This window comes from Phocoena phocoena, chromosome 3 (assembly GCF_963924675.1).
Source record: "Phocoena phocoena chromosome 3, mPhoPho1.1, whole genome shotgun sequence".
NCBI lineage: Eukaryota > Metazoa > Chordata > Mammalia > Artiodactyla > Phocoenidae > Phocoena > Phocoena phocoena.
In genome coordinates, this window is record NC_089221.1 from 133,637,393 (window position 1) to 133,663,531 (window position 26,139).

Below are 26,139 nucleotides of genomic sequence, written 5' to 3' on the forward strand. Positions count from 1 at the left end.
TATGTGGATATGAGACCACCTGCCATCAGAGGGTTGTGGTGAGGCTCAGTCAAGGCAATAGACATAAAAAAGTACTTCGTAAACTGTACAGAGATCCTCAGATATCAGGCACGGGTTGAGGGCACCACGTGAAGCAGTAGCAAGTGGAAGCCGTCTCGGTGCGTGTTTCTTAACTCCCCGGGTTCTCTGGAAGGAGCCTGGATAGGGTGAGCGTGGGAGAAGTGTTGGAAGGCCCCTGAAACTCTGCGTTTCCTTCTCTTCCATCCCCCCCAGTGCGGAAAACAGAAACTGCCGCCATGACCACCCACGTCACCCTGGAAGATGCCCTGTCCAACGTGGACCTGCTGGAAGAGCTGCCCCTCCCTGACCAGCAGCCATGCATCGAACCCCCGCCTTCCTCCATCATGTACCAGGTTAAGTCCTCCCAGAGCACCAGGGCCAGATGGTGGGGGGTGGGATCAGGAATTCTGGGGATCCCCTGAGAGGGTTTGCCCTGAAGGCAGAGGGAAGTGGGATGCCTGCATCTAGAAGGTGAAAGGTCATCAGCTGATGGAGTCCCTGCTGCGCTGGTGGAGCTGAGTGTAAGCAATAGATAAGCTAGTAAATGTACACCAGGGCTGTTTCTCTTCCCTCGGGGAAGGCTTGTTATTCCGTTCTGACCCCAAATACCTTCCCGGCTGTTCTTGCTGCAGCACGGACCAAGGTTTTGGCAGCTCTGACCTCATGAATTAAATATCGCAATTTAGAAACCCCTAGAGCCTGCCTGGGTAATTACTTTTCCTTCATGTATGTGACAAGAGGTCTTCAACTCCCCACAGCCGATAATGGCTCCGGGAAGCCAGTCACAGTTGTTTGCTTTTGCCCGAGAGGCAAGCTTGTGACAAACCGTGATCGGATTGCTCAAAACCGAGATCCCACCTGGGCGTGGTGGGAAGGGCATCCGTGCAGCTGTAGTCATCCTTGCAAATAGACCCTGTCTGGGTGTGCTGGGCAAGTATACCATGTTATGAAAGAATTAGTTAATTGGAAATTTTTAGCTTTTTAGCTGTATTTGACCTTTTGAAAGTTCTTGGACTGCTAAATGAGACCGAATATAAACGCATAGTATATTTTAAATTTCATTCAGTGGCTAGACTTATTATGCACATGCCTGAAGGTTCAACTCATCCACTTGGTTTATTCACATTTTCTAACCCAGATTAAATTTTAATTACGTAAATATCTTTTTTATTATTAGCAATGCAGCAAAGTATTTATAACAAATAAAAATTTCCCTGTAACTGTGTCTATATATATATACACGTATATATACCCACACACCTTTTTACTACGTATATATATAATTTTTTTTTTTTAACCAAAAGAGAATGACACTATATTATGTTGCTCTATGGTTTGGCTTTTTTAACTTAAAATTTATTATGGGTATTTTTCCTGACAATACTGCTATGCTACCACACTGTATTTAACCACCACATAGTACTTATAAGATGAGCCCATTGTATGGATATACTATTATTTGTTTAGCTTTTTGCTGTTAATGGATATTTGGATGGTTTCCAGTATTTTTATTTAAAAAAATACTGCAGTTATTATTCTTGTACGGATGTATCTGCACCCTTGGGCAAGTATTTTTGCCACTGCTGGATCAAAGCAGTGTACCTCTTCAACTTTTGTTTTAAATATCTTCATCTTTCAAAAATTTTTTTTATACAATTTTTAAAGTTATTACAAAATATTGGCTACATTCCCACCAGAGTTGTACAGTACAACCTTGAGCCTACTTTACATCCAGTAGTTTGTACCTCCCTTTGCCCACCACTGGTAACTGCTAGTTTTTCCTCTATATCTGTGAGTCTGCTTCTTTCTAAAAAAAAAAACACGTCTTCACTTTTAAGAGCTATTTAGGCTTGTATGGTTTAAGCCTTTACTTCCGAGGCTCCCTGGGTGAACCTGATGACCCATGGGAAGCAGATGCAGGCCCTGGCTGTAGCCAGCTCCTGCCCAGTGGGATTCAGGGTGGGATTTCTTGGCGGAAGATGAGAGGGTGATGTGGGGATAGATTTCCACAGACAACTCGGGCATTTGTTGGCAGCGGTTTATTCCCTGGACACCCAGCCACCTTGAACCTGTTTTCTAACCACCAAGTATTCCTGTTCTCTAATTCCTGCAGGCTAACTTTGACACAAACTTCGAGGACAGGAATGCGTTTGTCACAGGCATTGCAAGGTACATTGAGCAGGCTACAGTCCACTCCAGCATGGTAAGTCTCTGTGACCTTCAGGGACAGACGTGCCCCCGCTGGTGGGGGCGGGGCTGTGGGCAGCTTCTCTTGCCGGGGGCATGTGCTCAGCTGTTCCAAGAACACTCTGCCTCAGATCCATCTCCTCAAGCCCATCCTCATGCCCCACCCATCCCCTCTCAGCGCCTGGAGGCACACTGTTCCTATCTTCCAGCCTTGCAAATCCTGCTCACCTTTGGGGCAGAACTCTATACCCACTGTTCACTTCCCTGAGCTTCTCTAGCTTTGGGGGTTAACAGTTGATTAGATCCTGCCTTGTTTTATGCTTTATAGATAGATTACTGGCTGTGTGGAATTTTGGCCCTTGACCAAAGCACAAAGTTTCTCAAAAAAGGTTTGGAGTAACACATTACTGGTGGCCTAAATCATTCACAAAGAGGGACCCGTTGTTTGATGGGTCTTTGTCTGACCCATCTGTGAGGGTACCCTTCCTTCTTGGGCTTTCATTGATTTCATCCTCATGCATCGCTGACATTTAAAGAATTCCAAATTTCTCATTCACAGGTTCTGCCTGTGGCTCAGTGGACCTTTCTCACTATATCAGCGATAGCCTAAAGCCTGTCTCACCACTCCCTGCCCATTCATTCAATAAATGTTGTGTACCTGGTACCTGGAGAGACCCTGCTAAATGCTGGAGAGGGGGATATGCAAGGACAGATAGGGCTGGTCTTGGTTCTCAATGAGTCAAGTAGAAATAGACAGGCTTACCATTTATTGAACATTTTACGTGCAGATATTTTAAATGCATTGTCTTAATTAATCCTCACCTCAACCCTTTGAAGAAGGTTCTATTACAATACTCATTTTATGGGTGGGGAAAGCTGAGGTCCAGAAGAGTTAAGTAACTTACTCAGGGTCTTGCCACTGACAAATGGCAGAGCTAAACCCAAATCTGTTTGACTACAAAACCTGTGCTCTAGATGGCTCTTTGCAAACAAATAAAAATACACAAAGTTAAAGGTAAAAGGCATGGTGAAAGTTCAAAGTCTTTAAGGGGCCCTGAGAGGCTCAGAGAAAGCTTGATGAAGGAAGTGGGTTTTGAGTAGAGGCTTGTATACTGTACATACACACACACATTATAACCACATATTTTATATATATATATATATATATATATATATATATATATATATATACACACACACACACACATATATATAATATATGGTTATTATATATACATAATATATGTTATATATATATATATATATATATATATATATATATATACCATATATAAATGGTACTTTAAACTATATAAGGTTTTCTTATACGTGGTATCATTGGAACCTTATAATAGCCCTGTGACTTGCAAAGAGATCATTATTCCCATTTTAGGGATGAGAAAACTGAGACCTAGAGAAGTTAATAAGCAGGTTGCTCATGATCCCACAATTAGTAAGTCACAAGGTTGAACCTAGAATCCAGGACTTAAGATTCCCAGCCCTGATCTCTTTCCACTGACCTCTGCTGTCCCACACAATTAGAATTTTATCTGTCAGGGATGAGATGGAGAGCATCTGGCTGGTGGAAGCAGCATGAGGAAAGGCACAGAGGCAAAAGGCACAGAGACTGCCTGGGTTTGGACTGTGAAGTACATATAGGGAAATTCTTGGTGGTATTTATCAAAAATTAGATAAGGGTCAGTGCATAGGGGCTGTCTTCGTTTGATAGAGCTGCCATAACAAAATACCACAGACTGGGTGGCTTAAATAACAAATTTATTTTCTCCCAGTTCTGGAGACAGAAGTCCAATATCAAGGTGTCAGCAGGGTTGCTTTCTCCGGAGGCCACTCCGTGGCTTACAGACGGCCGCCTTCTGGCGATGTCCTCACACGGTCTTTTGTCTGTGCAGGCACATGTAAGGTGTCTCTCTGTGTGTCCAAATTCTGTCAGATTGGATGAGGGTCCTTAATGGCCTCATGTTAACTTAATCATCTCTTTAAAGGCCCTGTCTCCAAATATAGTCACATTCTGAGGTCCTGAGGTTAGGGCTTCAACATATGAATTTCACAGGGGGGACACAAGTCAGCCCATAATAGAGGACTTTAATTCATTTAATCAAAAATCAGTAGCAATGGGAATTTTTCATTGATGGGAGAAATGTGAACAGAAATACACTTGAGGAATAAGTTTCATTTGTTAGTTTTGTGCAGAACAAGTGGTAAGGAGGCGTGAGTGAGGCGATAGTTAAAGTTATCTACACTGGAGGTGTCAAGGGCCGGATGAGGGCAATGGTGTGAGGGATGGCTAAGGGGACATGGATACAAGAGGCGCTGGAGGTTGACTCCGCCTGGCTTCACAGTGTGCTGGGTGCTGGGGCCCATGGGAGTGACAACGATGCTGACTGAGGTTTCCTGGAAATACCAGGTCAGGGACACCAATAGGGAAGTCAGAGGAAGGGCCGGTTTGGAGGCAGATTGTATTCGTTTTCTATGGCTGCTGTAACAGAAGATTATCACAGATTCGGTGACCTAAAACAACACAAAGTTATTTGCTTACCGTTTTTTTGGTCAGAAGCCTGGCATGGGATCTTACAGGGTTAAAATCAAGGTGTGGGCAAGCCTGCGTTCGTTTCTGAAGGCTCTAGAGGAGAATCTGTTGCCTTGTTTTTCCAGCTTCTAGAGGATGCCCACATTCCTTGACTCAGCCCCCCTTGCATCCAGCAGTCACACCACTCCAATCTCTGCTTCCATCCTCACGACTCCTGGTCTGACTCTCTCACCTCCCTCTCACTTATTAGGACCCTTGCCATTACACTGGGTCCACCAGATACCCCAGGATGACCTCCCCATCTCAAGGCTGCTAACTTAATAACATCTGCAAAGTCCCTTTTGCTGTGTAAGGTATTGTTTTCACAGGTTCTGGGGATTAGGATGCAGACATCTTTCTGGGGCCACTATTCTACCAACACAGGGATAGTGTTGATATGGTTTTAGGCAGGGTCTCAGATAGGGTGTACCGTTGATGTTCGTGGATAATGCCAAAACTTCACTTCCTCAACAATCTCCTCCTTGTACCTTGCTAAATCTTTCAGTAGAGTAGCTTTATCAGCAGCAAGAGGCTTCATTAGATGTTCATCTTCTTGTATTTCTCCTGCCCACTTTGGGGCAAGGTGAATTTCTCAAAGGGCAGGATAGCCAGAGAAAAGAGGAGTAATTGACCACCATGTAATTGACCACCTATGAGGAACAGTCAAGGGTTCTTTGCTAGGGGGTGAGATGGGGGCCGAGTGTCCAAATAAGTGCTGAGAGGTACAGTCTGTCACTATCTGAAATTTGAACTGAACTCACATTGGGTTTAAATCGTGGACTTACAGAATCTTATCAAGGTAAAGGACCTGAGAGATCCTTAGTCCTACAGCTGTCAACCTAGGCTGTACGTTGGAATCACCTGGAGAGCATTAAAACACACTTATGCCTGGGCCCCTCCCCCAGAGATAATGATTCCGTTCCATTGGAGCCCAGCCTGGGCATCAGGCGTTTTCAAAGTTGCCCAGGTGACTAACGTGCAGCCAGGACTCAGAACCAGTGATTTAGGCCAACTCTTTGCCTCTAAATGAGAAAACCATGACATTGTGCAGATAAAAGTTGGGTCCAAGCAGAGCCAGGACCAGAACTCAAGTTTCCTGAAGCTCCATCCAACACACCATCCTGACCTCTACATTCCAGGCATGATTATACAACAGATCTGACTGATGGTCAGCTGAACTGTCCACAAGGCAGAGTCCACATCATTCTTGTTCACTGGCCTGTTTTCAGCACATAGCACCAAGCCAGGGACCCGTGAGCGCTCAGTGAAAGGTTCACTGGATGAGTGAATGGGAATATACCTGCCAGTGGACAGTTTAGTGCTGATAAGTAGACACATGTTCCCTATGCATTACTGTCACTTCCCTTTTCTGACACGTGCTCTGAAGCAACGGCAGCAGGAGACCCACAGGCTTGATTCTTGGTTCTCTGTGGTCTCAAGCACAACATGTTACTGATTTAAAGAGTTCTGTAAATTAAGAATTGAAAGTGTGACTCGTCAGTGACATTTGCTGTTGAAAACAAAACTTTAAAAAGTAATAAGCTCCAAATTAAATCTGATCTTGTGCTGGGAAGATATTATGAAATAGATATGATGTGTGGGCTAAAAAATCAGTAAAGGTTCATTTTTGTATCTACAAACATTCACAAAAGAGATGGTCTAGTAATACTCTTTTTATAGTATTTTTTGAGACGTCTTTCATATAACAAAATTCACCACTTGAAGTGTACAATTCAGTGTTTTAATAGTAGATTCACAGTGTTATACAATTATCACTACTAATTTCCATCACCACAAAAAGAAACCCCCAAACCTTTAGCAGTCCCTCCCAATTCTGCTCTCCCCCAACCGCTAATCTACTTTCTGTTTCTATGGATTTGTCTATTCTGAACAGTTCATCTAAATGGATCATATAATAGGTGGCCTTTTGTGTCTGGCTTCTTTCACTTAGCATAATGTTTTCAAAGTTCGTCCATGTTGTAGCATGGATCAGTACTTCATTCCTTTTAACAGAAGAGTACTATTCCATTGCATGGCTATACCACATTTTATTTGTCCATTCACCCGTTGGGTCGTTTCTGTTTTTTTGACTATTAGAATAATGTTGCTGTGAACAAGTGTTGAAGTTTCTGTGAGCACATATGCTTTCATTTCTCTTGGATACATACCTCAGAGCAGGGTTATATTGCTGGGTTATATGGTAACTGTGTGTTTAACTTTTTGAGGAGCTGCCAGACTATCTTTTCCCTAGTTATACTCTTAACTCCCTTTACAGATTACCTAGTGTGTATGTATGTTTGTATTGTATTTAATTCTCATAAACTTCTCTGAGGTTGTTATTTACAACATTATTATTAAACAGATGACTAAATGGAGAGTTTTAGGTTAAGTGACTTCCTGAAGGCCAAAGGGCTAAGTGGTGAAGCTGGGATTTCAGCCCAGATATTTGGACCCTGAGATTAGGGCTCTTTCCCATGAAGCACTTACTAGGTGAGGTGAGTCATCAGATTTGTTTTTCGTGCTGTTGTTAGTTTTGCCATCTGCTCTGTATTATTTTTAAAAATCTTAATCTTAACCGTCTTCCTGCTTATGAAATAGTAAAGTGGGCTCTTATAAAAGAGCAGACATTGTAGTACCGTGTGATGTGAAAAGCGAAAGCCCCTGTTTATCCATCCCCACAGAGAGCTTGCTATTCATAGTTGTGGTATGTATCCCACCAAAATATTTTTCCATACACAATAATATAGTTTCATAATTATTACTCTGTGTTTTTTAACCTATCCGCTGTACAAACTGTTCTGCTTATTTTCTTGCTAACTGTTTATCTGGGACAGCTTTTGCTGTTGGAGCTAGTGGATCTGCCCCTCCTTTCTGAGGTAGCCATCTGTCTTTGAAAAATGTGTCCTGCTTGTAGAGCCCTTGAGTGTCTGATGGGGATAATTTAGGCCATTGCTTCTCAAACTTATTGTGCACCTGGGAGTGTGAGTCCCCTGGGAATTTTATTGAACTGCAGTTTCAGATTCCATAGGCCCAGGGAGGGGCCTGAGACTCTGCATTTCCAATAAGCCCCACCCCCCACCCCACCCCACCGGGTGATGCTGACACTGCCGGTCCACAGAACACACTGTGAGTTGCGACGACTGGGCGTGGGGGGCTGTTGAAAAGTCTTGTGGCGCCGGAGCAGTTTCTCCCTGCTGAGCATGTTCTGCTTTTCAGAATGAAATGCTGGAGGAAGGGCACGAGTACGCGGTCATGCTATACACCTGGCGCAGCTGTTCCCGGGCCATCCCCCAGGTGAGACAGTCCTGCCCCTTCAGGGGGTGCCTCCACCCTCCACCCCGCCCCCGTCCAGATTACTGACCCTCTGCAGGCAGCAGGGAGTGAAGCAGGGCCTCTTACCCAAGGGGGTGCGCTGAAAACATTTAGAGAGCGTCCCGTAAAACTGACGCCAGCTTTTAAAAATTGCTCAGTACTATTTTCTTTTGAAAGCAGTATATGCTAACTGTACAACACCCAAACCACTGCAGAAAGGTAGACAGTAAAAAGCAAGACATCCTCACCCCTCGCTCCACCACCCAAATCCCCCACCTCCCACCAAAGCATAATCACGGTGGACGCTTTGCTGCATAGTTGTCTGGCTCTCTTTCCTCAAACATCATGAATATTTCTGTGATTATTACTTTGTAAATTATTGTCATTTACAAAAGTGTGTTGTTTCCTATTTATACGGTTCTGCCACTTGAATTTTTTACACAGTATTCTTTTTTTTTTTTTTGCGGTACGCGGGGCTCTCCCTGTTGTGGCCTCTCCCGTTGCGGAGCGCAGGCTCAGCGGCCATGGCTCACGGGCCCAGCCGCTCCACAGCATGTGGGACCTTCCCGGACTGGGGCACGAACCCGCGTCCCCTGCATCGGCAGGCGGACTCTCAACCACTGCGCCACCAGGGAAGCCCTACACTGTAGTCTTTATAACTGACTTTTTTCATGTTGACACACACAGATATTATTTTTACCATTATCATAGTTATCCTATTATTCTTAGGTCCCACTGTAACCAAATCAACAGGCCACAGGTATGTAAACAGAAACCATTCCTCTACCTTGCTCCCAATCCTAACCCCAAGAGGTCACTACTTATTAACAGCTTGGTTTTCGCACCCTGTCAGATTCTCTATACCTGTATTATATATGGATACACAAACACACACACTGTTTTGTGTTTTGTTGAATAAAAACGGGATTAAATTACCCTTCCTGTCCTGCAGCTGTTTCCACCCATCAGTTTATGGTAGCAATCTTTCCACCTCAGGTCAGAGATCTATCTCATTGCCCCTAACAGTTACATAATGATAGTGTATGAATGCATCATACTTTATCCATTTAATAATCGACTTCTGGATGTTTAGCTAGGTGCTTCCATTTTAAGAATTTCTATACAACAGTGTGAAGAATGTCCTTGTGTTTACTACCCTTTGCTCACTCTCCAGTTTCAGTGACCTTTTAGCAGCCTTGGGTGTGCATGCTGTGAACGCATCTGCCACGGGATTCTGATGTGCTGAAAACCACTGGGCAGAGAAAACGTGCTTCTTAATGGGCCCAAGTAGGGCCAGGGGACTTTGTCCCAAGTGCATCCAGAGCCATGGACAGAACGTTTTTCTCTGCTTAGGATCAGGCAGCGGCCCCCACATAGGAGTAGGGGTACTGGGGTAGGAGTGGGGCAAAGGCGGCAGGAGGGAGACTATGCAGCTCAACGTAGTCGTGTGTACAGCTCATGGGCGGGGCACAGAACAGACTGAAGGGGAGGAGGGTTCTGTTCTGGGGACCAGCTGGTTTCTTTCTCGCAGCCAGTGTCTGGGGAGCAGTTCTTCCCCCATCAGAATGTCAGACAGGGCTACCCCAGCCTCCTCTCGCTAGGTAACCATACCACTGATCATCCTAAATGAGGTGCATTCAACAGTGAAAACAGGCCCTGTTAATAAGACAGCAGGTGTGAACCAGGACCACCTGGGCAAACCGGGGTGTGCGAAACCCCCTGTCTCCCCACAGGTGAAGTGCAACGAGCAGCCCAACCGAGTGGAGATCTATGAGAAGACCGTGGAGGTGCTGGAGCCGGAGGTCACTAAGCTCATGAAGTTCATGTACTTTCAGGTGAGGGGTCAGGGTGGGTCTGGACCGGGACACCTGAGTAGGTCCCCACGCTTCTAGACACTGGTACTGGATTTCTGTGCCATGTTATTTATTCATTCGGCAAACACTTTCTAGTGCCCCTGACCCACCCTGGGGTGAGCAAGACAGTCAAGCCTCTCCCTCCATATAATTCACATTCTAGTGGGCAGACGAATGTGTTCTGGGTGGGAGGAGAGACTGACAATTAACAATACACAACAGAACAAGTGCTGTGAATAAAATACAATTAAAGAACCTCTGGCATGGAGGGTATCTTCGACATGGATGCAGCTTTAGGGACGGCCTCCACGGAGGTGGTGTTTGAACTGAGATCTGTATGATGTGAAAGAGGCTGGCAGGTGATGATCCAGGGGCAGAGGGTTTCAGGCAGAAGGAACTGCAAAGGCAAAGGCCCTGAAGCCTCAAGGAGCGTGACATGTTTAAGAAATGGAACGAAGCCAGGGAGGCTGCAGAGTGAGCAGGGTAGGCAGGGACCTACTCATACAGGGCACTGCAGGCCAGGAGAAGAATACCTGGATTTTCTTCAAGCACCACAGGAAGCTGCTGGAGATTTCCGGTGACATGATCTGATCGAGGTGTTCTGGCTGCTCTGTGGTTGATGGGTGGGAAGTGGGGGGCAGCACAGGTGTCAGGGGCAGGAGGGCAGAAGGGTGGCAGCAGGGAGACCAGTTGGGAAGCCAAGAAGAATGAGCTTTTAAGGGAGGAAAAGAGAAAAGACAGCCAAAGCCTCCTCTGAATGGAAGGTAAGAGGGCAAGCTGGTTATTATGCTTATCTGGAAGCCATTCAGGAATGCAGGCTGATGGCTTTAAGACCACCCTCTGCCCAGGTGGGAGTCCTGCCACACACTCTGTGCCCTCCACGTGTATTTATGAGCCTCATAAGTAGGCCTGCAAGCACTGGCCCAGGGTTTGCCCTGCGCCCAGCTCTGTGCTGGCCTTCTGGGGGAGGGAGATGGGAACATCTGGGGAAGGTGCAGATAGAGCCTCGAAGGCAGAGAAGCCCAGGGTTCTATCGCATTCTGACTGTGTTCTGTTAGTTATTTCAGACCTCTGACAACTTCAGTTTTCTTACCTTGGAAAGAATGCCTATTTCACAGGTTTTCTCTAGGTCTGCTTGTAAAGTGCCCTGTTTGTAGAGCCCTCATTGCAGAGCAGGTTTAACAAAGGGCAGCTGCTGTTATTAGCATCATGCACCTGCTCTCGAGGAACCTAAAGTCTCTTCGGGAAGGCAGGTTCAAGAGAGAAAAGCTACCCCAAAACTAAGTATGTGCTAAACTGAGGGCCTCCTGACAGGAGGTATTTAGAGAAGGGAGGAGCTGAGATAATCTAGAGCTGTGCTGTCCAGTAGCCACATATGGCTATCTACATGAATTAGAGTTAAATAAAATTTAAAATGCAGGTCCTCCATTGCACTCGCCTTTTCAAGTATTCAGTATCCACATATGATGAGTGGCTGTTGTATTGGACAGAGCAGGTATGGAACATTTCCATCATCCCAGAAAGCTGTGTTAGACTCTGGAAGGAGAAAGCGTGGCTTGATCTGGTCTTTGAAGGCCTCCCTATCTCCTTTCCTTGCTTTATTTTTCTCCATAGCACCTATCACATTCTAATAGAGAGAATTTGTTTATTTTGTTTTCTGCCAGTCATCACTAGAATATAAGCTCCTTCTGGTAGAGACTTTTTCTTCCGTTTTGTTCCCTGCTTCACCCCAGGGCCAAGCATGGTGCCTGGCACGTGGAAGATGCTCAGTAAACACCTGTTTATTGGATGAATGAACCTCTTTCTCTGAGCATCCCTCTCACTCTCCATCTCTGCCCCCTTATTGTCTGGTGCCTGCACTGTCCTAGGTTTTGGGATACACACATGAACAAGACAGTGTTTTCCCAGCAAGGGCGTGGTGAATGAATGCATTGGTTTGACTCACTTGGGGGCAGGTTCTGGGCTTCCCTCTAGAAATCAGCTTAGTGTTTCAGCTCACCTCTGAGAAAGACCTCCGGGCAGATTTGCCTTTCTCTAAATGTCCAGGCTCTGACTAGGGCCCCAGGGGAGGCTCGACCTCACCAGAGAGAGCAGTGAGGCACCCCACCAGGCCGCCGCATCCTGACCCGCTGCCCCTCTGCATGCAGCGCAAGGCCATCGAACGCTTCTGCAGTGAGGTGAAACGGCTGTGCCACGCTGAGCGCAGGAAAGACTTTGTCTCCGAGGCCTACCTCCTGACCCTGGGCAAGTTCATCAACATGTTTGCAGTCTTGGACGAGCTGAAGAATATGAAGTGCAGCGTCAAGAACGATCACTCTGCCTACAAGAGGTCAGGGCCCCTCCCCCTCCCCCATCTTCCTGGGCCGCCGGCCAGTGGCCAGTGGGAGGAAGAGGACAGAGCCCTTCTAAGAGGCTCCTTCTCGGAACCAAGCTAGCCAGTCCACAGACACAGTGGGGTTGGGGGCCTGCCTCTGTTTCTGCGGTTTAAGGAATAAGGTGCAGAGCTGAGTTTTGGAGAACTGGGTCTTGGCAGCGTTTTCTGTCTCAAGGTGGAATCAAATCCTCATTTGCCCCACCTGTGGAGCAGCAGCATTTTCTGTGTCCCATGCAGTCTGAGATTATATTGTGATTAATATAATCATCAGATGGTCACAGGAGTCATTCTCTGCCAGAATCAGAAAGCCAGTTCAAACTGCTTATGTAAAAGAAGAAACTGCGTTGGCTCCCAGAACAGAAAAGTCCTGGTCAGCTTGATCCAGGTACTCAGGTGATATTGTTGGTCTGGTTCCCTCTACCTCTCAGCTCAGCTTTCCTCAGTGTCAGCTTCATTCTCAGGCAGGCTCATACCCTGTGTGGCCTCCAGCAGCTATAAGCGTCCCGCCAGCCAATGTAGCGACCCCAGCTCCTAAGGACGGAAAGAATGCTCCTCCTTGCAAATACTTTTGCAGAAGTCCCAAGGAGATTTGTCATTGCTCCAGCTTGGGTCATGTGCTGATCCCTCCATCAGACGCTATACTATGTATGTGTGTGTTGGGGTGGTGCTGATGGGAGGGGGTGCTCGTCCTTGGGGTCAGTTGGAGGTCAGTGTCAGCTCACAAGAAAGAAGGACTGAGGGGGGCGGAGGGGTCAGTCCTCTCCAGAAATTTGGATACAGCCATCCGAAAGTGGGGGAGGGCAGGCGAAAGCAGCCCAATATACTTTGTGTTGGTTGAGGCTCAGATATGCTCCAAGGTGTCTGTACACATCTCTTGGGAAGGATTTTCTGTGTCACTGCTGAAGAGGGCCCCCCTCCGGAGCTACATTCTCCCAGGGCTCCATGGTAACTGGAGAAAACAGACAACATACAGATCCTCACCATTTTATCCTCCTGAGTGAATTGAAACCTGGGAGTACCCAGAAGACAGAGCCCCATTCAGAAATGGCAATTTCACAAAGATTCCATAGACAGCTAGCTCATGGTACAGTGTCTTCCCCACAGATTCTCCCCAGATGTGGCCAGCTACTTCCATCATGGTCACAGCCGACGTGCTCTGTGGACCGGCTAGGGTCATGAGCAAGACAGGTGTCTTGTCTGTGTTCCACGGTCCATCGTGACACGGGCTGCATCGCCTCCACCTCCAGGTCAGGCTGGAGAAGTCCCAGTGCTGTGGTTTTCTCCCTTTAAGTCCCGCTGTGTTCCCCACACCCATCATCCCTTCACCTGTAATCCCGTCAGGTTAAATAGACTTTGGTTTTCCATACAATGTTTAGAAACGTTGAGGTTTTCCTACAAATAACATAATACGCAATGAAAACAAAACATCCTGCTGCCTGCGATTCTTCTCCGTGACTTACCATGCAGTTTCACTGGAGGACACTGTGAGGCACAGGGATGCCCTTTTCGCTCTCCTACCACAAGCTGGTTGACGGGATGCTAGCTGCCCTTAAACTTTCCTGGTCTTTGAGCTTCAGTGCGTTCTTGCCTCCTAATTTCAGATACCCTTATTACAAGGGTGCAGACAGCTCCTAATGAAATGACTCCAGAACACGCTCTCCTTTGATGTTAGAGTCACTTGTGATGTTCAGAGCCCCTTAACTTCAGGGACAGTGTATCCGGGTTAGCTGAGAGATGGGGCCCATGAGGCCCGGCTGAGGCCGGCTGTGCTTGAGCATCCCTCTCTGCAACACCCCGTCCCAGGGCGGCGCAGTTCCTGAGGAAGATGGCGGACCCCCAGTCTATCCAGGAGTCACAGAACCTGTCCATGTTCCTGGCCAATCACAACAGGATCACCCAGGTGATGGCAAACCCGTGTTAGTCCTGGCCTGGCATCCCGCGACGCAGGCCAGGGCCTGGAGGTTGCGGGGGGGGGTGGTGGGGCACGAGCAGAGGAGCTCTGTTCAGATCAGCCGTCCCCTTTGCCCTATTCAGGCTTTAAGCTGCAGACTTAAGTCTCCCCTCCCAACCACAGATGGCCCTTTCACCCTCTCCGGAGTTTGTTCTCTGAAAACCTTCTAGCCAGTGTTCTGCCTCTGCATCGGTGTAGATTGAAAGCTTGGGTTCTGGAGTTAGACCGCCTTGTTTTCTCATCCTAGACCCTCCACTGACCCACTGTGAGGCCTCGGGCAAGGTCTAAGCCTCAGTTTCCTCGTCTGTAAAATGGGACTGTTGTTTTGCCACTCATAGGACAGTGGTGAGAAATAAATGAGATACTGTATAAAAAGCCCTTAACGTGTAGAGCCTGATAGACAGCAAGGATATAAAAAGATGTAGTCATAGTTGCTGCCGCCACTTTGCCAGGGTATTCCCACGCAGCTGTGGCTCTCACGCTCTGCCTGACTTAAAATAACCTGTCTTGTGCATCTCTCAATTCAACCTAAACAGGCACCAGCACGAATGTCAGCAGGACCCAGGCCTAAACTTGAGAGGGGCCTTCAATCCTCAAAGGGTTTCTGGGCTAAAATCTTTCTCAGGGCTTCACCGGGCCTTCCCTGCTCTGTGTTACCTGCAGAAGGCTCCTCAGTGTTGAGGCTTCAGGTTTTTTCCCGGGGACCCAGCCCCACGCCTGAGCCCCATGCACACCCTGCCGTGGGCCAGTGTGTCCCTTTGGAGACAAGGGGCCTGGGGTGGAGACCTCAGGCCTTCTTGTATAGGAAATGTCTTTGTACTGCTGTGTCCTGCCAGGACGGAGACACCTGCTGGCCCAGCTCTCCTCCACTGGGCTTGGTCTTCCCACCATCATCTGAGAAGATGTCTTGGGCTCAGTCCACACTGTCAAAACTAAGCTGGGATTACCACGGTCCTAGCTGAAATGCTTTCAGCTCAGCCCAATAATGCACTTTCTAACCATCAGAACTACCAGGAAATACAATGCAAGGCCCCAAGGGGAGCAGGTCCCTGCCATGGGGGATGTGCAGGAGCTCTGACCAACCACTGTGGGCACGTTGAGGAGAGGCTGCAGGCTCCCCTCCACCTGGGGCAGTCAGTGAGGCCGGGCACTGTCCCAGGGCCCAGCGGTGGCCCATCCTGGGTGGTGTGTGTGTGAGGATGCAGGACAGTGGCTAACCGGGGTGGGGGGCACTGCTGTTTAGTGTCTCCACCAGCAACTGGAAGTGATCCCAGGCTATGAGGAGCTGCTGGCCGACATTGTCAACATCTGTGTGGATTACTACGAGAACAAGATGTATCTGACCCCCAGTGAGAAGCACATGCTCCTCAAGGTACAGCTCCCTCGGTCACACACCTCAGGGCCTCGGCTTGCCCTCTCACCTCCTTCTTATTTAAAATCATTTGTTTTTAATATTTCTTTCTTTTTACTTAAGCACTGATACAGATCTTACTGCATATAGTGTTTTGTAACCTGTTATTTGCCTTGAATATGTCATATACACCTTTCCAGACATCATTAAGGCTCTTTCTACAATGTGATTTTTTTTCTTTTCTTTTCTTTTTTTTTTTTCTTTCGGTACGCGGGCCTCTCACTGCTGTGGCCTCTCCCGTTGCGGAGCACAGGCTCCGGACGTGCAGACTCAGCGGCCATGGCTCATGGGCCCAGCCGCTCCGCGGCATGTGGGATCTTCCCATCCCGGGGCACGAACCTGTGTCCCCTGCATCGGCAGGAGAACTCTCAACCACTGTGCCACCAGGGAAGCCAGTACAATGTGATTTTTAATGGCTGGCAAGTATTCCATTGTATGGGGACATTGTTATTTAACAGATCCCCTGTGGTTGGATATTTGTTTGCTAAGCTGCATTGAAACTCTGTAGAACACCTTCGTGTCCATACTCTTGTTAAGCCAGACATCCTGGAGAAAATAACTGCCAACTCAAGGGGAAGGCAGAATCTTCAAACTTGTGCTGTATTTTGCCAAATGGGTCACATTTGTTTCATCAGTTTACAAGTTTCATTTTTTAATTGCCAAGTAATTTTTATTATTGTAGAAAATCTGGACTATACAGAAAAGCATTAAAAAATTGCATCTCTTACAATCTTTCCATCCAGAGATAACACTTTTAGCATTTTGATGTATATCTTTCTCGTTTTTTCTGTGCTGATATATTTTCATATGTATGTTATTTACATATGCAATTTACATAAATTTTGTGCACGTGTAATTTTTATCCCACTTCATTAAATGCATTTGGAAGATTATGCAGCCCTTAAATAATGTTATATGGATGAGCTTTAATTTCTTCAGCCATTATTCTATCGTTAGCTGCTTAGATTATTTCTAATTTCCCTCTGACAACAATAGCCCGGAAATGAATAATCTTCTCCATATTCATATGCATCACCCCTTTTGATTCGTTTTTCCCCAGAACCTCCCCTTTCAAAATTCCGATGCTGGTTTGACTTTTTTTTCCTCTCCATGTCGCCTCCTGCTATTTCAAGAATCCCAGCCCTGTTGGTGTTCCCTTCTTAACATTTCCATAACATCTCGAAGAAGCTTGCAGGACAGTGTGGCTTTGTGTCTTGTTCACTCTGGCTTGCTCTGCACAGTCAGAAATCCAGAGAAGTCACCCAGAGCTCAGCAGTCTCTCTCACCCCCAGTGCTATGCCTGGGCAATTACCATAGCTCTGCCCAGAATTGCTGCTTCCACTAAGTTGGTTGCTAAACCCCAGTCCACCAAGCATCGTTAGATGCTGCCATCAGATTCTCAGGCCCTTCTTTTCTCTTGCCTGCTTTTAATCCTCCCACGTCTCAGCTTCCCAACCTTCTTCCCTCTCAATTCTCTGCCTCCTCAACCTGGACTCCTGCACTGCTTGTCTCTGCAGTTTGTTAGTGAACTCAGATGCCACCAGGGAGCGCCTTCTACCTTAAATGGAAAAGTCTGGTGCACACCCTGCGGAACTGCAAAATGCAAACGCCCATCCTCTAGTCCACTCCCTTAGGTGTCAGACGTGACTTATCCCCAGTCACATAGCAACTGTGTGCTGAGGGAAGCTGCTTTCAACCTAGCTATTCAGGCCTCCTCAGGCTTGCTGACATTTGGCAAAAAGAGCAAAAGAAGCCAGCATTCAGGAAAGTATTGTATGGACTGGAATATCAAGAATCAGCCTGTCAACCTGCTTATAGGGCATTGTCAGGCAAAAATGTGTTCTTTTTGTTAATGAAGTCACCAGTGAGATTCCTTGGGAATCTTTGTTGTAGTTTGCTTGGAGAAAGGGGTGAATAGTTTCACATCCATTTACCATCTAGTGAGTATTCATCAAGTGCCTGTGATGTGCTGGGGCCCAGGGATGCAGCAACAGCACCACTCAGTCCTTCCTCTCAAGAAGGATCTAAGTGCCTACGTGTTGTTGTCAGATCCCGGTTCAGATCCTGTCTCTGCAGCTTACTAGCTGTGTGACCTTGGCAAGCTGTCTAACCTCTCTGTGTCTCCAGTTCCTCGTCCGTAGAATAAGGTTATTGTGTAGAACTTGACTCATAAGATTGTTGTGAGAATGAAGGGTGACGCCTGCTAAATCCCAAAGCACAGACTCTGGCCCATGGGGGAGGACTCAAGAAGTGGCCGCCATGATAATATATGAAAGAGTCCTCTGCATTTCTTCACAGAAATCAAATTTCTGGTTGAAAGTAGACCTATGGGTCCCCCCCCTTTTTTTTTTTTGAAGATACATGGGTTTTTGTCACAGAATGTGTCACTACAGGGGATGTGAACACAGACACAGATCTGCTTTTGTTGGTTGTTTGAAACTTTTCCAGTGGATGTGACTGGCTTCTGCCTCTTCTCACTCTAGGTCATGGGTTTTGGTCTCTACCTGATGGATGGAAACGTCAGTAACATTTACAAACTGGATGCCAAGAAGAGGATCAACCTCAGCAAAATCGATAAGTTCTTTAAGGTCAGCACCTGGGGCTGGGGTTGGGCAGGGGGCCAAGGGGTGGTCTCTCTGGGGAAAGGAATGAAATGAACCAGCAAGTAGTGGGGCTGGTTGATTGAACTGTAGCTTTAAAGACCCCAAGAGGAGGAGAATAGAATGATAGGGCCTCCAGCTGCCCTGGGTAGAGGAAGCTACACTATAGAAGGCATGTGTGCCTGACTCTCAGGATTCAGCTGGGATTCGGCTGGGAGGCCTTGTGATTCTTTCCGCATACTGCTTTTTCCCTTTTCTGAAATCCCTTGCCATCTAAAGAAAGAGGTGCGTCCCAGAAGACAGAGCCCGCTTTAATTTTCAGTATGTATCAGAGCCCACAGAAGCAGGAGGAATAAAGACTGGCTTTTACCTTGATTCACATTCGCAAACGCACAGCCTCTCCTGGCCCACCAGAGGCCCCTCACTCTCCCTGCCTCTGGGCAGAATGCTTCATCACTTCATCAGCGTCCAGCCCACACTCAGTCCATCCCAGCGCCTCAGAGATTTGATCTTCTGCCCCAAATCTTTAACAGTAAAACCTTGTGGTTTGCCTTTGAGGTTTTCGCAAAGGGGTTTTCTCCTCGGGAAGTGAATTCCATGTTGTCGGTGTATTCTAGCATCAGGCATTTCAGGCCTGGAGTGGAGCCTCTGAGGTCAGACACGGGAAAACCAGGCTTCAGTTAAAAGTGGAATCCCTCAAAGGTGTGGCCAAGCCTGGGTCCCACCGACTCTTGGAGGTTAAGAGGGAAATAAGTCACCAAAAGGCATCCTGTGGCTTGGCTTCTATTTGAAGCTGAAACTTTCACTTTTCTCTGGAGCTGCCCAAAGTGAAAACAGAGCTCATCTTGGGAGAACGGGCCAAATCTGCCTCTGCCTTAAATCCGCATGAATGAGGTGGGGGTGGAGTGGAAGACCACCATCTCGCCTCACAAAGACCTGGGTTTTAGTCTCGCTCTGCCACTTCATAGCTGGGTGACTTTGGGAAAGTCACAGAACTTCTCTGAAACTGAGTTCCCTGGCTTGAAAAACAGCAATGCTAAGGGTATCTACTTTATAGGGTTCCCTTGAGGATTCAGTGGGATCACATAGGTCAGTCAAAGCCCTGGGTTATAATCCCAGCTCCTTAGCTTCTAGGAGTGATTGGAAACAATCACTTCAGCTGTCAAAGCTTCAGTTTGTCCATCTGTTAAATGGGAATGATGCTTGTACTGACCTCACCCAGTTATTCTGTGGATTGAAATACTGTTTTCTGATTTGCTTAATAGACTATTTTTTAGAGCAGTTTTAGGTTCACAGCAAAATTGAGCAGAATGAACAGGGATTTCCCATATACTCCCTGCCTCCACTTATACACAACCTCCCCCATTGTCAAAACTCCCCAGCAGAGGGGTACATTTGTTATAGTCCATGAACCTACATTGTTGGTACGTCATTATCACCCAGTCCATGGTTTGCAGTAGGGGTAACTCTTGGCATTGTGCATTCTGTAAGTTTTGACAAATGTATAATGATCTATATCCACCATTATGGTATCATACAGAATAGTTTCACTGCCCTAGAAACCCTCTGGTTTTGAAGGGCTTGGCACAGTGCCTAGTGCCTAAGAAGCAGACAGAAAATACCAGCCTCCTCGCCATTACTCCTGGTCTTCGGATGGGAATCGTCTGCCCTTTGGTGTTAGGTGTTAAAGGTTTCAATCACTTCACGTTGTGGAGTTTCTCAAGAAGGTCATGCCCAGCCAGTGGCATCTGGGCACCCACTCGCAGAGCTCAAAGCGGCGAGGATCCTCGAATCCAAGGAAAATTAGAGCAGAAGAGACCCTGCCCTGGGAGGCAGACCATCTGGTCCTCATTCTTCATCTGTTCTGCCTGCTGGGTAACCTTAGACAAGTCACTTTGCCTCTCTGGGCTCAGTTGCTGGAACATAGGGATGGTTGGAGGCACGGGAGGACCTCTACTCTGGCTGGGGCTCTTTGTGGTTCCAGGGTCACATAGTAGCATCTTTGGAAGCAGAAACTGGGGGTCATCCCAGAGGCACACACGGAGGCCTGTCTCCCCCGGCGGAAGGCAGCCACCTGGCCCCTCCCTCCGTGTCTCACGCACTGTATTTGCTTCCTTTGCAGCAGCTGCAGGTGGTGCCCCTTTTCGGCGACATGCAGATAGAGCTGGCCAGATACATTAAGACCAGTGCTCACTATGAAGAGAACAAGTCCAAGTGAGTGCCTGCCGTAATGTCTCTCGGCTCCCCCGAGGACGCCCAGCCCGGGCAGGGGGCCGAGGGGCCACTTCAGCCCCTCCCCCCTCCCCAGAGCCCTGGGCAGGTGGATTCTGTCCAATCACTGACGCCTGGCAGAGGGGAGCAGTGGATGGTGCTCTGAGCCCTTTTGCACCTGCCCTTTGCTGCCAGGGTTCAAAAGTGCTCAGAGCACAGCCCCGCCCCTTCTCTGTTCCCGTGGTGGCCGACACCGCCTGCAGGGGAACGGCAGGAGTCCTCCTTCGCCTGCGAAGGGGGAGGAGTGACCGGCCCTCAGTGGTCAGGCAGAGCGAGATGGCCTTGTTCTTCATCACACTGGTTCTCTCTTCAGGTTTTGTGTCCATGCAGTAAGTATGCCGTGGAGGGTATTGTTCCAACGGTTCCAACTGTGAAGCGGGTTGATGACCTCTCCTTATGTTGTTTTATAAACCACTACTCTAGGTGATCTGAGCTAAGATCTGGGGTGTCAGCGCCTCATGGAAATTGGGGGACATTCGGCTACAGTCTTGGCCACCCCTTTGATCTCTGGCCTTGTTCAGGAGGTTTCTGCCTGCATTTCCATACAGAGTGGGGCCGACCATCCTTTAGTCAGGGGTGAGGGTATTAGGGCCTTAAAAGTATGTAAATGGAGTGTCCTTGAACTCCACCAGCTTTGAGCCACAGCAGGTGAGTCTTGCCAGGGAAAGCTGGTTTAAGTCTTTTCATAACCCAGTGGCTGCTGGTGTATGAGGAGGTCTTTCAGGAAAAGCATGGAGTCCCGAATGCTGAACTCACTTCTTCACTTTTCCCTGCGTGAATTCTCGGCCACCTGAGGTTGGTTGGGAGTGGTGATGTGACCAGGATGGTGGTCAGAGGTTCAAGTGATGGTGTCCCCATCCCTACACAAAGACCTCAAAAGGAAAGTCATGCCAAAGTACAGGCATGAGGAAGTCTGCCACCATTCTGAGTATTCTCTGGAGCGCCCTTTCAGAGCTCCTTTTGAAATAGTAAATTCTCTCTACAGCGCATATCTGCTTTGTTTGGTGTCCACGCTAATCTGTCCACTGGGTCACCCGGCACCGGATGGCGGAGGACAGTGAACGGGGTTGTCTTTTTTTCTCTTGGGGAAGGAGAGTGAAGATTCTTATTCATTCATTTCCTCCCCAATTTAGGATGTTCTCCCAAAGGTCTCTTTCAAAAAAGTTGAGGAAAGAGTTGAGGAGAAAGAAGAGAGGAAGGGGGAGAAGATGAGAAAGAGAGACTTTCAGAATGGCTGTGGTTTTCCTCTCCATAGAGAGCTTCCGTGTTGCCAGCTCGCTGTTGAAAAAGAGGCACAATCCCTTTAGTTTTCCCCAGTCCCGCCCATAGGCCCCCTCCAACGACAGCTTCAACCACAGGACGTAGTGCTGCCGGGGTCAGTAGATAGGTTTGGGAGGTCGCCCACCTTGCTTTTTCTTTGCTTGGATTCCAGTCCTTTGCAGCCCTAGAGAGGCTGCAAGTCCCTCCCCGTTCACGTGACTGGTAAGTACTGTGGACACCCGTTATCTGGAAAAGCCTGCGATTGGGTCTTAGAGGAGGCCAGCCCCAAGCAGGAGGATAAAAGGCTGTTCCGTTCAGCCTGCAGTCCCCACAGCGGGATTTAGCAGGCACTCTTGCTGGTAGCTGGGACACCTCTTGGTCCACCCAGGGGAGCCGGCCACGTTGGCCAAGCACCAGGAGCAACTAGTGAATGGAAGGAGCCTGCCCCACCCAGGTGCCTAAGGCCAGGACCCACTCTGACCCCCCTGATTTTCTGCCCAGGTGGACGTGCACCCAGAGCAGCATCAGCCCCCAGTACAATATCTGTGAGCAGATGGTTCAGATCCGGGATGACCACATCCGCTTTATCTCCGAACTCGCTCGCTACAGCAACAGTGAGGTGAGCTCGCTCTGGCTGCTGGGATGGAGGCCCGTGTGGGCCCAGGGTGGGGAGGGGTGAGGACCGGCCGGAAAAGAGGTGAGATCATGGAGAGTGGAGGAGTAAGGGAATACACACTTGTGGCATGGATTTTAGAGCCAGATGGAACTGGGTGTGATTCTGGTTCTGCTGCTGACCTTCACAAGTTATTCAACATCCCTGAGCCTCAGTTCCCTCATCTGCAAAATGGAGCTAATAGTATCTGGAAAGGTTCATTGAGAGGATTAAACAGTATGCTGCATGGAAAATGCATTGTGCCTAGCAGCTAGTAACAGCCCAGTAATTGTTAGTCTGTGCATGATCTAAACCACCTCCATCCTGGATGGCAAGAGAAACAAAGTTCTGAACAATCATGGTGATAACACCATCTAAATATTTTTAAATTACAATTATAAATAATCATTGTAATAGGCCAGAAAATACAGTTAGCAGCAAAATAAGGTCATAAAAATCTCCTGTGGTCCCACTAATTACATTTTTAGTGGCACTGGATTTTTCTTTTCTTCCTTTTTTTTTTTTTTCTTGTAGGGAAGCATGATCGGTGCACAAACCTCAGGAAAAATACAGATAGGCAGAAGGAGGGAAAATCAATCATGTAAAAGCCTTCCACCCAGAACCAACTATGATTAACATTTGGATATATATATCCTTCTGGATCTCTTTCTGTATAAACCCTTCTAATGAATATATATGTTGGTTTAATAAATATAGGTCTCCAGATTTGAACTCCCTTAGTACCTGGAGCTCCTGGAAGACTCTGCACTACCACGCATATGCCCACTGGCTCCACCATGTGGCCGATGGCCATAGTTACGCTTTCCAAAACCCAAACTAGGGAAACGTCTTTGATCCAAGGGCATCATATTTGAAATGAGAACAGCCAGATAAATGCAGGTGGTGTGGTCATTAGATGAGTGGCCCACATTCTCAAGAGGGCTTCTGGTGGACATGGACCAGGGTCAAGCCCAAACCTTTGACTTTCTTAACTGTATGTGACAATGAACTGAACATAAGCTATGGGAATAATTTAAGTGCTGGGGATCCCTTCATTCCTTGTCCAGTTTTGGTATGATCTAAGAATGAGTCTGGCTCAAAGCTATTTTTAGAATTATACAGCTTATACATGTGTATGTACAGACCACTCTCAGTATTCACAGCAGTTATATTCTATAAAGTGGCCGTCAACACTAAATCAGCAAGTACTGAACCATCACTCTTTGAGAAAATACAGGGGTAGGTTCCTGTGAGCTTCCGATCACAGTGTTTCCATCAGCTGGTTTTTAATATATAACCTTATTTTACATGCGCTTCTGCTTAAAGACGCCTTATGTAATATATATTGTTGATTTGTTAGCGTTAAATCACAGCCAACAACACTATAATTCATGCCTGAGCAAAGCTTATCTAAAATACATATTTTCTCCATAATGCCCATCACAGCCTCCTTTCTCATAGGGGCATAGACAGAGCATCAGCACTATGCTTGGGGGCCATTTAAAATAATGAAATCACCATTAAAAAGTATAAGAATGAGGAAAATGGGGCACTAAATAGACCAGGAACGGGACACTTGTGTATAGTAGGAGCCGAAACAAGAGAGCAGAGAGTTGCCTTGTTCAGCCTCAGCTGGGAACATGACTCAAATTTTTTCCCACTCTGCACACGTCTGAAACTGACCATGAAAGCACTGCAAGGACTGATCTTGAGGTTACAGATACATTTTAGTGAATAGGGAAATTCACAGATACAGAATCCACAAATAATGAGGACTGGCTCTATATGTAGATATATACACATACACATATATACACATATATGTATGCATATACACAGTATACATACATACAGTATTTCACGGTGGAATATTACATGTTCAAACAGATGTTTATCTTCACCAGTGCTTCTCAGCCCGTGAGTCATTTCTAATTGAGTTGTGAAATCAACTTAGTTGCTTTCTGATTAGCAATTTGTTGTGAAATGGAATAAAAAATCAGAGGAAATCTCAAGTATTGAGCATAAAGTTGCTTCGTGAAAACTGTTCATGCCTATATTGAATACCTCTAAGTAGGTATGTGTTCCTGAGTTAGTATACAGTATGCACTTCCTACTGTAAATCGCAGACCCAAAAGTCTGAAAGGTGCTGTGCTGCAGTCAACCAGGGTCGTTGTGAGTGGGCCCCTGGCGTCACACCACCTGAATTTGAACCCTCAGTCAATTACAAGGCATGTGGCCTTTAGCAAGGCATTTGTCTGAGCCTCAGTTTATCTGTCAAGGGGTATAATAATAGCACCTCCCTTGCAGTGTTCTTGGGGGAGTCAGTGAAATAAGGTAGAAAAGTGCCAGGTGCATCAACAGTGAGGGTGACAGGTGATATTCCCCAGGTGGTGACGGGCTCCGGGCTGGACAGCCAGAAGTCGGACGAGGAGTACCGCGAACTCTTTGACCTGGCCCTGCGGGGCCTGCAGCTCTTGTCCAAGTGGAGCGCCCACGTCATGGAGGTGGTAGGTGTCCCGGGGCAGAGGGTCTGTCCCTTCCCTGCCCCCTCCATCCTGAACTCTGTTCACTTGGGATCTATCTGCCCCTGCCTCTCTCTGGCACTCTATTTTTTAAACAGCTTTATCAAGATATAATTCACACACCACACCATTCACACATTTAAAATGCAAATTTGTTAATTTTTAGTATATTGCCAGTGCTGGGCAGCCGCAGTCAAATTTAGAACATTTTCATCATCTCAAGAAGGACCCGGTACAATCACCCGCTATTCCCTATCCCTGCAGCCCTAAGCAGTCTCCTTCTGTCTCTGTGGAGTTCCCTATTTTGGTTGTTTCCTATAAGTAGAATCGTATCGTATGTGGTTTTTGTGTCTGGCTTCTTTTACTTCACATGTTCAAGGTCCCTCCATTGTAGCACAGATCAGTACTGCATTGCCTTTTATGACTGAGTGATAGTCCGTTGTGTGGACTCATCCCATTTGGTTGATTCATTCACCTGCTGTTGGACGTGTGGGTCTCTCCTCTCTCCCCAGTACTCCTGGAAGCTCGTTCACCCCACGGACAAGTTCTGCAACAAGGACTGCCCGGGCACGGCCGAGGAGTATGAGCGAGCCACCCGCTACAACTACACCAGTGAGGAGAAGTTTGCCTTCGTCGAGGTGGGTGCTGACTCCCTGCGTCTCCTCGTCCCCCACCCCCGAGGCTGCTCCGTGTCAGCAGCCGTAGGGCTTCCTGGAGGGGTGCTGGGCCGGGCGGCAGCCATGGGCCTCCTGTGCATGCACTTCCCTGCCCCCTCCTCCCACCCGAATTCATCTCTGTCCCAAGTTGTTCTTTCAGAAGCATGGAGAAACGTATTCTGTTCTTAGAATCCCAAAGAAAGAGGCACTCCATTAGACCCAACAGCAGGGACCAAACACGTGGCCAAAAGAGATATGACAAATGCCCAGACTGAGGAGTGGTTGGAGAACTTCAGATCGAAACTAAGATGAGATAGAATGCTGACCAGTCAGGATAGTAAAGATCTAGTAGATTGGTGATGTCTGTTGCTGGTTGAAGTGGGATGTAGACCTTCTCAGATACTTTGAGTGGCCAGTCCACATTTTACAGGCTTTCTCTGAGG

At 47.3% G+C, this 26,139-nt stretch overlaps 1 protein-coding gene across 6 annotated transcripts in view; it reads left to right on the forward strand.

Moving 5' to 3' along the window:
* The first annotated feature begins 287 nt into the window (after positions 1 to 287).
* Positions 288 to 26,139, forward strand: part of CYFIP2 (cytoplasmic FMR1 interacting protein 2) — a 112,418-nt gene continuing 86,566 nt past the window's right edge. The window contains exons 1-12 of one of the 6 annotated variants that reach the window (XM_065874235.1): positions 288 to 413; positions 2,174 to 2,263; positions 8,051 to 8,128; positions 9,880 to 9,981; positions 12,147 to 12,328; positions 14,177 to 14,273; positions 15,568 to 15,696; positions 18,219 to 18,323; positions 20,458 to 20,549; positions 22,368 to 22,485; positions 24,906 to 25,025; positions 25,553 to 25,678. In XM_065874235.1, coding sequence (XP_065730307.1) covers positions 297 to 413; positions 2,174 to 2,263; positions 8,051 to 8,128; positions 9,880 to 9,981; positions 12,147 to 12,328; positions 14,177 to 14,273; positions 15,568 to 15,696; positions 18,219 to 18,323; positions 20,458 to 20,549; positions 22,368 to 22,485; positions 24,906 to 25,025; positions 25,553 to 25,678 — 1,356 coding nt within the window. In that variant the 5' untranslated portion in view covers positions 288 to 296. The remainder of the gene's footprint in view (positions 414 to 2,173; positions 2,264 to 8,050; positions 8,129 to 9,879; positions 9,982 to 12,146; positions 12,329 to 14,176; positions 14,274 to 15,567; positions 15,697 to 18,218; positions 18,324 to 20,457; positions 20,550 to 22,367; positions 22,486 to 24,905; positions 25,026 to 25,552; positions 25,679 to 26,139) is intronic. The other 5 variants (XM_065874231.1, XM_065874232.1, XM_065874233.1 and 2 more) reach the window with 5 other exon arrangements.